At 42.4% G+C, this 15,363-nt stretch overlaps 1 protein-coding gene across 1 annotated transcript in view; it reads left to right on the top strand.

The window, feature by feature from the left end:
• The window catches only part of reln (reelin), a 178,251-nt gene that overhangs the window by 99,517 nt on the left and 63,371 nt on the right, over nt 1–15,363 (top strand). Inside the window, exons 20-23 of the mRNA XM_007890885.2 lie at nt 1,386–1,547; nt 4,959–5,195; nt 10,913–11,105; nt 12,481–12,593. Coding sequence (XP_007889076.2) covers nt 1,386–1,547; nt 4,959–5,195; nt 10,913–11,105; nt 12,481–12,593 — 705 coding nt within the window. The remainder of the gene's footprint in view (nt 1–1,385; nt 1,548–4,958; nt 5,196–10,912; nt 11,106–12,480; nt 12,594–15,363) is intronic.

Below are 15,363 nucleotides of genomic sequence, written 5' to 3'. Positions count from 1 at the left end.
AATAGGTAACGAGATGTCAGTTTAATGCCTTATCCGAAGCAAGGGAAAGTAGTTTGATGTGTGCTCAGGAAAGATAAGATCGTATGGGCCAAGCCTCTCTAAATAGTGGAGAAACTGAACGACGTGTTTGATAGCTGGCAATTCATGGCTTCTCTCCAGCGTTTCAGAAATGCCAGGCAATGGCAGCCAAAAGAAGCATTAGGGGTTCATCCAGCTGAACCAATACCGCCCACAAAAGACACTTTCCCAGAAAGGGCAGGGCTTTGGGAATGGAGCAGATTGTACCAGTGGGAAAGTTTGCAGCAATTAATTTTCATCTTAAAGTGCCATGACTGTGGAGTCCTATCAAGGCCCATTTCAACACCCTCCTCTTTGACCGTGCCTTTCAACCACCCTCCCTATCCCCGCTCCGCACCCTCCACTCCCCACCGTCCACCCCTCTTGATTCCAAACCCCAGCTCGGGTGAAAACCCTAAACTATCCAACTCCTTGGGATGTCCTTCCGTCGTGAAAGGCGCTCTGTAAATATAATTTTGTTGCTGTTTGAATGTGTCAGGCAATATCACAAACGACTATCAAAGGTTAGCCCATAGCAGCGTTTAAAATGGAATTTGAATGAAACCTAAAAATGACATTAAAGTGAACAGAGAAAGGGCAGGGCTTTGGGAATGGAGCAGATTGTACCAGTGGGAAAGTTTGCAGCAGGATGAGCCAAATGGCTTCCTTCGGTGCAGTATAATCTCTGTGGCGTGTCTATATGGCTGTTGTCAAATCTTTTTACCTCACTTTAACTGGGTACTCAGTGTCTCAAACGGAACATCATCATTTAACTCAAAGGAATAATTGATAAGAACAAGACACAGATTTTTCTACATGAAATAGTAAGAGAAAGCCCGCGGTGAGTGTAGCTGATTTATCATGACCGTAATACAACAGCTTGTGCTTACAGAGGGCCTGTCACATAGAATAAACATCCCTGTTGCTAAGGTATACTTTCCAAATGATTTGAATGCCTCCTTGCAAGTTTGCTTCATTTCACTCACAAAATACACAGTCAAATTCACTTTACAGTATATTCTGTGAAGTGCTTTGAGACATCTCAATGACGTGATAAGGTGCTATATGAGATGCAAAGATTATTATTAACAAAATTGATCTTTAACAGGAGCATGTTCATAATTGAGCTTTGTTGGGAAAAATGATTGAGGCTGGGGCACTGAACTCATTTAAACAGCAGCTTGATGCCGTGTTGGGAGGACAGTAGGGTGGGTGTTCTGGAGGGATTAGATCAGATGGGCCGAAGGACCTTCATCCAAACCAACTTTGTGGTCTAATGAACATTCAAGGTTACAAATATCCTGATTCCCTGTCTCACTGTTGCTCAGGTTCCTCCAGTTCACTCTTCGTCTGGGCAGCAAGTATGTTCTGAGCACGTGCAAGCCCCCCGACCAGCCAGGAGAAGGGGTCCTTCTGCACTATTCTTCCGACAACGGGATCACATGGAACCTGCTGCAGCACTACTCCTATCAGAATTACCACGAGCCACGGTAAGGAAGGAAAATTCTCTGCAACATTTCTATCACTTAATACTGACAAACTATGGGAGTTGCTCTGTTTTTGTGTCATTCCTGTTTTAAGATCCTCCCCACGTGAAAGGCGCTGTATAAATGTAATCTGTGGTAATTATTGCTCTCAACAAAAATGTAATAAGTACAAGTGGGAATTGGGAATTCTGTACCTTCGTGCTTTCTTTCTGCACTAACGTCTCTTTTTTGGTCAGCCAAGTGACTGACACATGTGGTGTCTATTGCCATACTTAGCATGGCAATAGGTTGGCGGACATAAGGTTGGTGGACAGTGTCTCATCAAGAATAGAATAGGAACATCCAACTGGCACAACTGGTTTCTAAATATTGCGATAGGTTACTTTGTCAATGCAATCAATATAAATGACGGGTATAAGTCAATCAGCTACAACTGCCTCTTGAAAAAGGAGGTGAATGGCAGTTTTGACCTAATGGAAGGGAGATCAGAGTCCCTGATGTTATTCTCCATTACATAAAACAAGCTTCGTTGCTCTTTTCTCTTGAGACCGACCAAACTCTTTAACAGTCAACTAATTGACTATAGTTACCACAGATCCACAAGCCAACACATTTCAGCACAGCCATCTTGCCAAGTCTCCTGGGATTAATCCTCATTAATCTCCATGTCATCATCCTTCCTTCCAGCCATTTTGTTATTTCCGATGCTTATTGTAACCCTTTAAAATTCCCAAGATTCAAGCTACTTTGGACTTATCTGTGTTGTGCTTGTCATCTGTGTGCAAGGAGATGTTCACAAGTACACCTGCCTCGAGTCCTGGTCGTTTCGCCTTCAAAGCCCTCCATGGCCTTGCTCTTCCCTACCTCTGTGACCTGCTAACTCCATATAGGCCTGTCCACTCTCTCCGCTCAGCAGCGTCCCTAGTCTCACCCTTTGGAACTCCATCCCACAGTCACTTCCCATCGCTCCCTCCCTTACCTCCTTCAAGGCACGTCTAAAGATCCTCCTCTTTGACTGCACCTTTGGTCACTCTCCTACTCCTACCCTCACTGCCCTCCACCCCTCCAGATCCCAAGCCCCAACTCGGGGCCAAATCCCCGAATGCCAGCACTTTGGGATGTCCTCCCAATGTTAAACATGCGGCACAAATATAATTTGTTGTTGTTCTTGTTGTTTTCACTTTTCCCGAAATGATAAATGTTTGTCATAGACCAGCCAGTACAACCTGCAGGGGCAGAGCTTGTTTCCAGCCTGCCCGCCCACAGTGCCAGCTCTCTGCCTGTGCCAGGAGCAGCCGCTGTTTGAGCTGTGTGCGCAGTGCCCACTGCGGCTACTGCACCAGCTGTGCCAGGTTTTATTACTGCTCTCCAGCTGTGCCTGGTACAAGGCGTTTGCCAAGCACGCAGCCAATGCCTCATGTACCACCTGTCCCAATGCAAACACTGCCAGCTTAAGACAGCATCCCGGCCTTCAGTAAGACGCTTCTGCCTTGGCCGTTCCAATTAATCAGAGTTGCTCTTAACCCTTGAATGTCCAAATCACCTTCCACCACCATCTCTCTATTTCTGATTGGCTCTGATAATGTGTGAGGCAAATCACCTTTCGCATTTCTTGCAGTGAATGGTAATTTGAGACATGCCGAGTGTAGTAGACTTGGAAGAACTAGAGAACTTTGGATCTAAGGTTCCCAAATCTTTCCAACTGTGATGGTAGCGTAATCCGTATCAGAATTGATCACTATCAACATCTCCCATTATTGTAGCATGCGACTACCAGGATGGTAGAAGGTGGACTAGATGGACCTTGGTCTTTTTTCATCCAGCAATTCCTATGTTCCTATATGAGAATGGGAAATGGTGGAAGGTACCAGCTGTTAGCAGTGCCCGTCTTTGCTGAGTGAGCTCTGCTTTGGAAAGTCCCAGCAGCGATCAGTTGTGCCAAGGCACCTCCGTGCTGAACCTGGCAGGTGCAACACTGGGTGGGACCAATGCCATTGATTTATGAAGCCAGTCATGAGGACAGAGTATTTTCCCTGTGATTTCATGTCTTTCCTCCCACTCCATATGTCAGTAGCAGCTTTGTTAAGAATGGATTGTGTGCTCGAATGCAAATCCTTCACTGTCCAGTGCCTTGGGACGTCCTCCTGACGTGAAAGGCGCGATATAAATGTTGCTGTTGCTTTTTTTTGGTCAGCTGGATACCTGACACATACGGAAACCGATCACTAATAGGCAATTTGGATGCTCTTAAGTATCCAAATTGCCCGTTGACGTGGACGTTAAACATCTCATGGCATTATTCGAGAAGAGAAGGGAGTTGTTTTTTGTTGCTTTGCAGGACAGGGTGATCAGTCTTAGTATCTCAGTGTTTGCGTTTTCCCAGTACAAGGAGACCAGCAAACTCACTGTAATGTAAATACCGCTTGACAACAATACGCAGCACTTTGTACTGGTAGCATTCTGGGCAAAGGGGGCAAATTAATGCACATTCTCTCCTCACTCAGTGGTAAATGTGCAACACTATATACTGGACTGAACAGAACCCCAGAAGCAACAGTCTGCATTTTTTTACTGTTAATCCTGGAAATGTGAAAACAGGTGAGGAGAGGGAGAAGGATTATTTATCTAACCCCATTTTTTCTCCTCCCTTTTTTTGTCCCTCCCTTCCTTCCCTTCCTGCCCTCTCCTCCCCCTCCCTCACCTCCATTTCCTTTCAATTCACCCTCAGTTCCGACCAGAAATGTTTTATATGGTAAATTAATGAACACACAGAGAGATGAGAGCTTCACATTGGGGTAAACTGATCTGTCTGTGTTACAGACTGTAAATATTATGGCTGTAAAGCATTTAATTTAGGAATAGATGTGCACTTTGAGTCCAATTAAAATAAAAAGTCTCTGAGAGGTCCAGCAATCGGAGTGTCTTCTTACCAAATGCATTTTTCATCTTAGATTTGTATTTATCGATCACCTTCCAGCTTTAATGTAATGTCTTTCCCTTTCCCTCCCATCCCATTAACTTCCAGACATTAAAAATTACTTACTACTTTCCTACTTACCACCTTTCCTACTTACTTCATACACCTTTAGCAGGAGAGAGGTGAAAGTGCTGAGAGAACATTCAGAAACAACTACTTCAACAACAACTTGCATTTATATAGCGCCTTTCATGCGGGATAGCATCCCAGAGCACTTGAGAAAGAAAGCAGCATAAGCCATATATTGGGAATCCTTGACAATTGGTCTTCTAGTCCAGTGGACTGTTTGCCCATCTCTCCGTCATTTCTCATCGCTTCACGTATGTTGGTCGATCTTTGTGAGAGTTGCTTTATTCCACACGTGGGGACTGTCCATTTTCTGTAACTGTTGTAGGGCAGGCTGAACGTTTACTCACTGCATGTTTCCTCGTGACCAGGATTATCTCTGTGGAGCTGCCCGAGAAAGCACGTAAGTTCGGTATCCAGTTCCGATGGTGGCAGCCATACCACTCCGGCCAGGACGAAGACGTTTGGGCCATTGATGAGATTTCTATGACGTCCGTCCTGTACAACAGCATCGCTCTCAACTTCACCAACCTTGTGGACGTCACTCAGTCTCTGGGCTTCTACCTGGGTAATGTCCAGCCTTATTGCAGCCACGACTGGACCCTCAGGTAAGAAGCATCGCAGTGTTTCAGGACAATAGGGTTCAAAAAAGGTCCTGCTGATAAAAGCAATGTTACTGGTATCTCCTGACGTAAACTCCATCTTAACAGGGAATCTTAGAACATCACTCCTGATTGCAACCCATAAATAAAATAAATAAATCCTTGCATTTGGAATAGTGCCTAAAATACAAGGTGAACCTCCCTTCTCTTTTTGAATAGTGTCATGGGATCTTTAACATCTGCCTGAAAAGTTGGTTTTAATGTTTCATCCAAAGGACAGCCCCTCTGCATGTTACATTGCGACCAACATTTCCCAGTACTGCGCCAGAGTGTCAGCCAAGACTGTGAGCTCAAAGTCTCAATGTGGTACTTGAGCAAACTAAGACAGGGCTGGCTATCCAATATATCTCATTGGAGCTGATATCTTGCGAGTCTGTGTATTATAAAGGCGGTTTCCTAGCTTTACATGGAGTTCACGTCAGGAGGGGCACTTTCTGCCACTGTCAAAACATCAGTAATTGAGCTCTTTCAGTAGTTGAGAGCTTTTTCAACCCTACTGTTGCTAACATAGCTAATTGGATACTCGATAGTTGCATCTTGAGGACATTTGACTATAACTCTAAACGTATTATTGTAAGCTTGTGCAGATTACTAGGAAGGCTGCATTTGAAATATTGTATTGGGCCCCATTTGGGGCACCCAATCTGCAAATGAACCATGAATTTGGAGTCTACCGTGTGGATTAAGTTTTTAGAAACTCCTAGTGAATTGGATAGGAATAAACCAGATGTGCAAGACCCTGACACCCCCCCTCCCCTCCCCATCTCCATATACTTTTCTCGATGCTGCAATGTCTCGAAGCATTGACTCCTAGCTCACGGCTTTTGACTGGGAAAGGGACTTTTTGTTAAACAAGATACTTGGAGTCGAATGCCAACCCAGCTTTATGAACATGGCCATTGAGAATCAAAGATACACATAAACTTTCACCCACAAAATATAGTCAATTCACTTTACAGTATATTATGTGAAGCGCTTTGAGACATCTCAACAACTTGGTAAGGCGCTATATCAAAGGCCAATATTATTAGATTAATATAAAAAGGATCTGGAGGAAAGGATAGAGAAATGGGACAATATAGATAGCTGCTTCAGAGAACCTGAACAGGCAGAAAGGACTGAATGGCTTTCTTCTGTGTTACAAAAATCTATGATTCGATATGGAGGAAGGGGGTAGTAGGCACAGTCTTTCGCCAGCACATCTTGATATTTCCTATTTGATACATTAGAAGTTTCTACATTTAAACCACATTAGATCCCAGGAAACTAGGAGAGATTGCGGAGGAGAGCAAATTCCCGAATCCCGAATCTCTTATAAGGAAAGTCTCAGAACTGAACTGCTTTTCGTTAGAGAAGAGGGAATATGGAGAAGAGGCATGACCCAGGTCTTCAAAATGCTGAAAAGCACGGATGATGCAGATCAAAGCAATTTGATGTGATCTGTGAGGCAGGCTGTAGAATTATACTTTAAAATGTGCTCCCCATCTGCAGAGTAGTGCTTACTTTAAAGTAGTTTAAAGTAGTGCTTTAAGACATCTAGAAGATGTGAAAAGCGCTATATCATATGCAAAGATTATTATTATTATAACAGATGACCCCCAATGCAGGTGAAACTGTGTGGCTTAACATCTTCAGAAAAGTAAATAGGTTCGGCTGTTTAAATTGGAAGATAATAGGGATAGGTACAAATTCAAGTCAAAAAATAATGAGACCCAATGAGTTCTCCTGTGAGAGAAGAAGAATGAAATGTCTGATGTCAGAAGGTTGAACAACCGAGATATTGTTGGAGGAGCATTTTGGAGATTTTGATTAAGTGACTTTACGATTCAGTGAGCATCTCTACAGAACTTTCCACTAAGAGATAGAATGGGTGAGAGGAAGTTCACGGGGTTGTAGGTTTTAGGTGGTCTGTAGAGGGAGTGGGCACGACAAATCAAATCTTCCCATTCCCTGCTTTTGACGGATGCTGTTTTTTCGTCCTCATCTTCTCTCGGAAAAAGACTCCAAACACTGGCTCTGGGTGGCAAGTCCTGTGTGGATGTTCTGATGGATTCCGTGTTCTTATGGACTTCAGCGGCAGAAATGAGCATTAGACAGTGAACCACAGACCTAAAGGGCCCATTTATCTGAAGACAGTTCCACTAACTTCTAAAGCCAATAATGCTTTAGTTTTTGTTCAAAGTCTGCTTAGTAATCATAATAAACCGTGTATTTGATGTAGTGCCTTATCACGTCGCTGAGACATCTCAAAGAGCTTCACACGATATACTGTAAAGTAAATTGATTCATTAATAAATAAAGCTTAACAATAAACTAAGAGTGCATGACATCCCAACAGTGTCCATCTCATTGACAAAGAACTATGCCAACACGGCTTTTGTATGTCCAGTTTGTTTTAGCCCTAAATGTAACCATCTCATACATGACTCACTGCCCAGAGCCAGTGTTTGGAGGGTTTTTTCAGTAAAGAAAATGAAAATGAGAGGCAAATTCAGCACCAGAATTCCAGCAGTTTATAAAACACACTTGTCTGCTCCCCACTATCGCTGCAGTAGTTATCAATAGATAATAAGATTGTGTGAATAACCAGCACAGGCAGACCCATTTGTATTAAAGGCAGTTTATTTATCATCTTCAGTTGACAGCAGATACTGGTGTGTGTAGTAGTCCAACAAAATAGCACATGAACCCAAGACATGGTTTGTACGATTAACAGACGAGGAATGTTTAAATTTTTCCTGCCCCCTGGAGAAGTTTCCATCATTCCTGTCCGCATTTCTTTTTTAACCTATTCCCTCCTGTCCAGCTCCCGAAGGAATAGCAGGTGCTTTTCAGAGGTTAATGTGAGGATGATGGAGCTGATGGTGGAAACACACCGAATGTGGTCGATGCGATGACCTTCAGTACTCTTGCCAACATTCGTCCCGTGGGAAATCTCCAGAACTCCCAACTGATCAGTGGCTAAATTAATTAATGTTCACTGATCTCAGCTGGGCTTCCATTTGGCTTCATTACCTTCCTCTTGGCAATTCCCTGGCAATGAGTTAGGTGCAGTGTTGCTCTTAGTCATGGGGGAGTAATTGACAATGTTTTCCTCATTGCAGGAACTTGGGTTGAACCATCTATCATTCACTGCAGCCTATTCCCTATCTCATTTCCAGGAGCAAATGTAATGTGTCTAATCATGCGCAATGTTTCCATCAGTCACCTTCCTACACCAAACGAGAGGCCATAAATTTTGAGCAAGTTGAAGCGCTGTTGCTCGTAAATTCTTTAATTTTGAACAAATATGATGAAATTATCAGGGGCTTATTTTAGACCGTAAAGCCATATTAAAAAAAACAATTAAATGCAAGCCTCCCTTGCCAAACAGTTTACTCACGCAAGGTCAAACTCACAGCTATCTGTCGTTCTTCCAGAAACAAAGATCAGTTTTGCATTTTAAATGTAATTAATTGTCTTCGAATGATTTACTAGTTTGTTTTTTTTCAAAGCCCACCCTAGTAGCTTTACGACTAAATTAAAGATTAATCATCGGCCAAATCCACCGTCCATTTTTCAATTTTAATTTTCTCGTCGTTCTCAGCAATGCCAAAGTTCTGTAGCGCAGTTTCAGATTAATTTGTTTGTAGATGAGTTGATGGACACCCGGTGAACAGTGGAAAAACACCTTCCAAAACCAGTGCTGTGCACCTTTGGTGAATCTAGCCCAGGAAAAGTGATCAATGAGTGGAATAGTACCATGCTAGTGCTTTGATGCTAAAGGTGTATCACTAATGGACAAGCAATGGTCTTAGTGACCACTTTTCCTTTGGCTGGCATATCACAGAATCATAGAATTATACAGCGTAGAAGGAGGCCATTCGGCCCATCATGTCTGTGTTGGCTCATTGAAAAGAGCTATCCAAGTCAATCCCACTCCCCAGCTCTCTCCCCATTGCCCCGTAAACTTGCCCTCCCCAAATAATTATCTAGTTCTCTCTTAAAAGTTGTTATCGAATCGTCAATATCTCACAGTTGGTTTTAGTCTGTCTCTAAGAAGTTGACGGGCAATATTCAAACCAGGAACAACTCCTTTACTCAATGGAGATAACCAACAATAAATGATGTTGGGACCCAGGACACTGGGGATATTTAATAAATGGCTGGATTATGTCATACCAAGGTGGTCAAGTTGGTATTCCACAAGGATTCAAATCTTCATGTGGAACTCACTTGTAATTGGGTATAATTCTACAGCACAACATTGATATGAATTTGTCACCCACAAAATACAGTCAATCCACTTTACAATATATTCTGTGAAGCCGTTTGAGACGTCTCGACAACGTGATGAGGTGTATATCAAATGCAAGGATTGTTAATATTATTATTATATGGTTTTAGCGATGAAGCAGATTTGTGCCGCGATTCATTTTGAAGTTGTGTGAAATTCCAATGCCTTTCACCTTTATATCAGTAATGCAAGCACAATAACTAGGATCTCAGTGGAGTCCAAGTTTGGGGCTGTTACAGTTTGCAAATAAGTACTATCACCTCTTTCTTCAGGACAATAAAGTAATTCAATACAGTAAAGTATATAAAGTAAAGTGATGGAGGATTTCTGCATCATCTCAGTGATTATCGGTTAACATTGTAACTGGCAGCGCTGGGTAGTAATTGAATTCCAATGTTGTCGTATTTCGTAAGATTGGAGGAACGTCATAAACCCAAGATTGAATTATTTGGTTGTATGGCTGTCAAACATATTTTATTCTATATAATACATACTGGTTTAGATGCTCACTGCATTTGGCTGCCTTTTGTTTTGCCAATGTTGTTCTGTAGTGCTCCACGCGCTCTGAGACGCCGTCCGGTGTGGAGGGTGCTATATTAATCCAAGTTGTTGTTGTTGTTGTAATGGTGTGGATTGAGGTTCACAAATGGCATGGGTGATAGTACAAACTAGCACACAGTAACATTAGATCTGAAGTAGACTGACTTGACTGGGGTTTACCTACAAAATACACAGTCACTACACTTTACAAAAGCATTAGTTGGTCATGAAATGTCTTCTCCAAGCAGAAAGGATCACAGAAGGTCTTAAATCCAACACACATACAGACTGGACACTACAAGCAACAGATCATAAAGTAACAACATCCTGTGCTTATGTAGAGCCTCTCATATAGAACAATGTCTCTAAGTGCTTCTCAAGGACAGTGTAAATTGCCAAGCAAAATGAGAAAAGTATAATTTAAGGCCATTTAAACATTTAAACAAGCTGCCTACACAATTTAAACTACATCTGAACGGTTTAAGAAGCTGAACATGAAAGATATGATGGAAGTTTGATGCATTATAATATGAATGTAGAACTCTGATATGCAGCAAGCAGTTCTTCCTTTTTTTCTCTCTCTCTCTCTCTGGGACACAAGCAGAGTTTGTTTTTGAGGTTAGGGCAAATTAGAGTCAAACCTGGAGATTTAACATTGGTTAGTGATTGAATCAAATCTCTTCTTTACAAAGAACCTGCATACAATACAATACACATTTGTTTAATGCCTCGTATATCCATTATGAAGCTTTATTTCTAATTGCCTTATGAATGTGTTTTGCCTTTATTTCCATCCTTACTGTTTCGCCTACTCATTGCTTTGCTTCTTTTCTCACTCTTGTTACAGTTTCAACGGAGATTCCAAAACAAGCTCCAGCATGCGCTACGTCGAGACACAGTCCATGCAGATCGGGGCTTCCTACATGCTGCAGTTCAACTTGGTGATGGGCTGTGGGAAACCCTTCACACTGCATGTGGATAACCAGATCAGGCTGGAGTACTCCACAAACCACGGGCTGACCTGGCACCTTGTACAGGAGGTAAATCTAACAGCATGCTTATAAACAACAACAGCTTGCAGGGTGGGTCCCAGAGAGCTCGACAGTGGCGGAGTGCAACGCCAAGCTGGGACGAAGGAGGATGTGATCGTAGGCACGGTCGAAGAGGAAGGTTCTTCAGGCACGACCTGAAGATGGGGAAGGAAGGGGCAAGGCGGAGGGATAGAGGAAGAGAGTTCCAGAGTTATTATTAGACTTGGGTTCCACTAAACCGGTGTAAAGGGTAGAAATTCAACCCATGGCACAACTTTCTCTTGTCGTAATCTGATCCATTGTTGTTTGAAATGATTATTGATAGCTCAATGAAAGTCAGAAACCCTACATTCTCTAAAGTGACAACCTGGATAAACATTTGGAGGTTTTTGATGCCATTGTCCACTTTTCTGCCTCACTTTCTACACTAATTTCGATCCTTAACACAATCTTGGTTAATATAAGAGAGTTTCTTCCTGTATCTTGGCTAACCATCTGCCAGACAAAATTGGTCATTGTTTGTGGAACATTGCTGTGTGCAACTTGGTGCCTGCATTCACCTGCAAGTCACCTCACTTTACTATAAAATCCTGTGAGACGCTTGGAGAAGTCCTCCTGACGGGAAAGGCGCTGTATCAAACAAAATGATTGTCGTTATTATTAATAATAATCAAATAAGAATCATATTGTGGCATTGAACAAACCTGCGACAGTTGCTGAGATCGGTGCCAGTTCCTGGCATGAGTGAGGCTTGGCATTCCTGTGCCAGGGGGAAAAAAAGTTTTCAATTCACGTAAATTTTGATGCTGGCACTTCAATCTTTTGTTGCGAGGGTTCTATACTTTGTTTTTTTTAGACATCTGTCCCGGCTTTACTTAAACCTCGCAAAGAATCGTACCGCAGAAAGAAAATTCCTTTGTTTGCCCGTTACCTTGTGCATGTCTATGTTAATGACTGTGAGCCCTGTGTCACCACAAGCCTGAGAAATTATATCCTGGATAAATGTTTCTCAATACCCAGTTTGAGGACTTGGACCAATCTATGATACCCTCATGACTGCAACAACAACAAATTACACTTGTATAGTGCCCTTCACGTCAGAATGTCCATATCCCAGTCCATATCAGAGATCTCTTGATGAACCTGATATTTATTAATTTATTAATTAACGTCTTATCCGAAGGACAGCACCTCTGACAATGCCAACCTCACCCCCACCCAGGACTGCATTGGAGTATCATCTTAAACTACGTGAGTTCAAGCCCTGACGTGGGGCTTGAACCCGTAACGTTCTGACTCGGTGCTAACGACTGAGCCAGGCTGACGTACAAATGTTCATGGAAATCAGTGTGATAAACATCTGTGTCATTGTGTTTCCTTGCAGGAGTGTTTCCCCAGTATGCCCAGTTGCCAGGAATTCACCTCAGCCAGTGCCTACCATTCCTCTGCATTCTCTCACTGGAGGAGAGTAACTGTGCCTCTGCCACAGAAAACATGGTAAGAACGTATTCTGCCTCCTTCAAGACCCATCTCACAACCCTCCTCTTTGACTTGGCTTTCGATCACCTTGCTTCCCCCCCAGCCCTCCACCCTCCCCAATCCCACCCCCCAGCTCGGGTCCAAAACACTGCCTGTCCAGTGCCTTGGAACATCCTCGCGATATGAAAGGGGCTTTACAAATGTAATTTTGTTGTTGTTGCTGAGACAGAGTCCATAGGTACTTTTAGAGTACCAGAGGCTAGTTCATTGGACTCATTTAACAAGCAGCTTGGTATAATAATAATGATAATAATAGCATTAATAATCCTTGCATTTGATATAGCGCAGAGTGTCCCACAAATAGTTGTGGATTGAGCGACCTCATTATTTATTTTTTTGGAAGGGATTATTACCCCTGAAAATCGACTAAAACCGGGTTCCTGCTTACTGCTAGGTAAACAGAGGAAACCAAGAAATGTAGGAAAGCGGATCTAAAAGGGAGTTTAAGAGGAACTTCTTTATGTAGAGGATGGTGAGAATGTGGAAGTTTTGGTTGAAGCAAAAAGCATTGATGTACTGAGGAAATTTGATGTAGATTTGATTTAATGAGAGAGAAGGGCATTAGAGGCGATAGGAGAAGGGATTAGGAGGAATGGAGGCACATGTGGAGAATAAGAAACCTGCACTGACTATTTGGGCTGAAGGCCTGTTTCCGTACTGTAACGATCCACAAAATTCTACATGGAGAGGTGGCTGAAAGTGAGGAACATTAAAGAGGATGTGGAGCAAGCAGGAGAGTGGAGTTAGATTAGACAGCTCACGTTCAGAAAGACATCAGTGCAGACTTGTTGGGCCAAACGCCTTGTCTCTGCAGCATGCTGTGGCATTCTCTGATTCTGCGATGTGTAAAATTAATCATTTTCCTCCCACCAATTGTCTCCGCTCATCAATCCACCAAATGCGAAAGGCTCCATCCAGATAACTGGACAGCAATGGGACTCCTCCCCCAACCTGTGACTGCGGATTTAATTATCTTAACAGCTGCCAGCGGCAAAAGAAATTATTTTTAATCTGCCAGGCAACCATAAAGGGGGGAAATAAAGTAACCCGTTTCTGTTTAACGCTGATTGAATATGTGCGCTACTCCGCTGTCTCTGGACGGACATTAACCACAAAGAAGATTAGTGTTTAAAAATGGGCTCAAAAACGGCCTCAGGATTTAACTAACGTCCGTGCCAATTTCATAAATTATTTGCAGGAAATTTGATGCAATCTGTGCGTATCGGGACAGTTCATCTCTTCCAATTGTACTAGGTATTGAATGTGGTTCAAGACAAATTGCATTTGTTGCTCAGCCTCCGATAATGAATATGCTTTTTATGAGTTACATATTTGCATATTGCCCCCCGCTCCTTAATGGAGTGCGAGCAGCAGTCAAATGCAGGTTTTTATTTATCCTATAAAGCAAATCAAGAGTGATTGCCACATTAATGTTTTTGGAATAAATAGGAAAACGTTTCCACGACACCTGTTTTAGAGCAGAGAACCTGTTTCTCTCATATTCGTTTGGAACCTTTCTCATTCACTGACCTTGAAATGTATCTGAGGCAATGTTATAAATTCATGCAGTAAATGGTGACAGATTGAATACTATTAATTCAAGCGCGGGGCTCTCCGGGTTAGGAGAGTACTAAAAATGACACTATTGCATATAAACTATTGAATGATGTACACATTATAATAATAACAATAATAATCCTTACATTTGACATAGCCTATTATCACATCATCGAGACGTCACAAAGCCCTTCACAAGATTTTATTGTGTGGTTTATTGGCCATTTATTTGTAGGCAAACGCGGCAGCCAATTTGCGCAAAACAATGTCCAACAAATTGTTGGATTGGGGTTTGTTGATTAGAACATGTTCATTCTCTTTTCAAAGAGTCCATGGAGTCTTTAAAGTCCACCTGAACTGGCACATCACACTAAAACACACACACTTTCTTGTGGTAGACCGTACATGGCACTCAGAACATTGCTGTGACTCGTTGAGGTGCAGTATTAATCTACAGTTGCCAAAAGCAATACAATATTTGAGTTATACTAAAGCATCGTTCAGTCAAACCTCAATATCAAAACTCACGAGGATCTCGAAAGTAGTTTGGGATAAATGACACTGATGTTTAAGCTCCTTGATCACAATTATGGAGCTTGACCCGGGATCAGGAAAATCCTTTTGCTAAAAGAAGATTCCTGTCAAAACAGGTTTTGTAGCAGGGCTGCCGTTGCACATTTATATTCCTGTTTATTTTACAGGTAATAATCCCTTCAATATATAAACAAAAATGCAGTCATTCAATCCATGACTGTTTGTGGGCCACTGCTGTGCGCAATTGGCTACTGGGTTTCGCCCACAAAATGCACAGTCACTACATTTTACAGTATATTCTGTGAAGTGCGTTGACAGTCTCAATGATGTGATAAGTCACAATATCAAATGCAAGAATTATTATTATTATTATTACACTGTGACTGCCAGTTACAGATTAGGTGTTTCTTCTTTAACAGTCTCCAAACTGATTCTGGAGCAAATCATCTCACGTCCCCACCATCGGGAGGTAGCGGGCGCTAGAGGTTAGGGGTACAATGAGTAAAGACTTGACCACCGATGGTGGCACAGACAATAGCAAAGACGCGTAGCAGCTCTGTGTTAGCTGAGCATAGGAGTCCGGCAGACGAGTAATGTATGAGGAGATCAGAGATACAGGGAGAGTGCCAGTGATTTG

This window comes from Callorhinchus milii, unplaced genomic scaffold (genome assembly GCF_018977255.1).
Source record: "Callorhinchus milii isolate IMCB2004 unplaced genomic scaffold, IMCB_Cmil_1.0 Scaffold5, whole genome shotgun sequence".
NCBI lineage: Eukaryota > Metazoa > Chordata > Chondrichthyes > Chimaeriformes > Callorhinchidae > Callorhinchus > Callorhinchus milii.
This window is presented reverse-complemented; position numbering and strand designations above follow the sequence as displayed.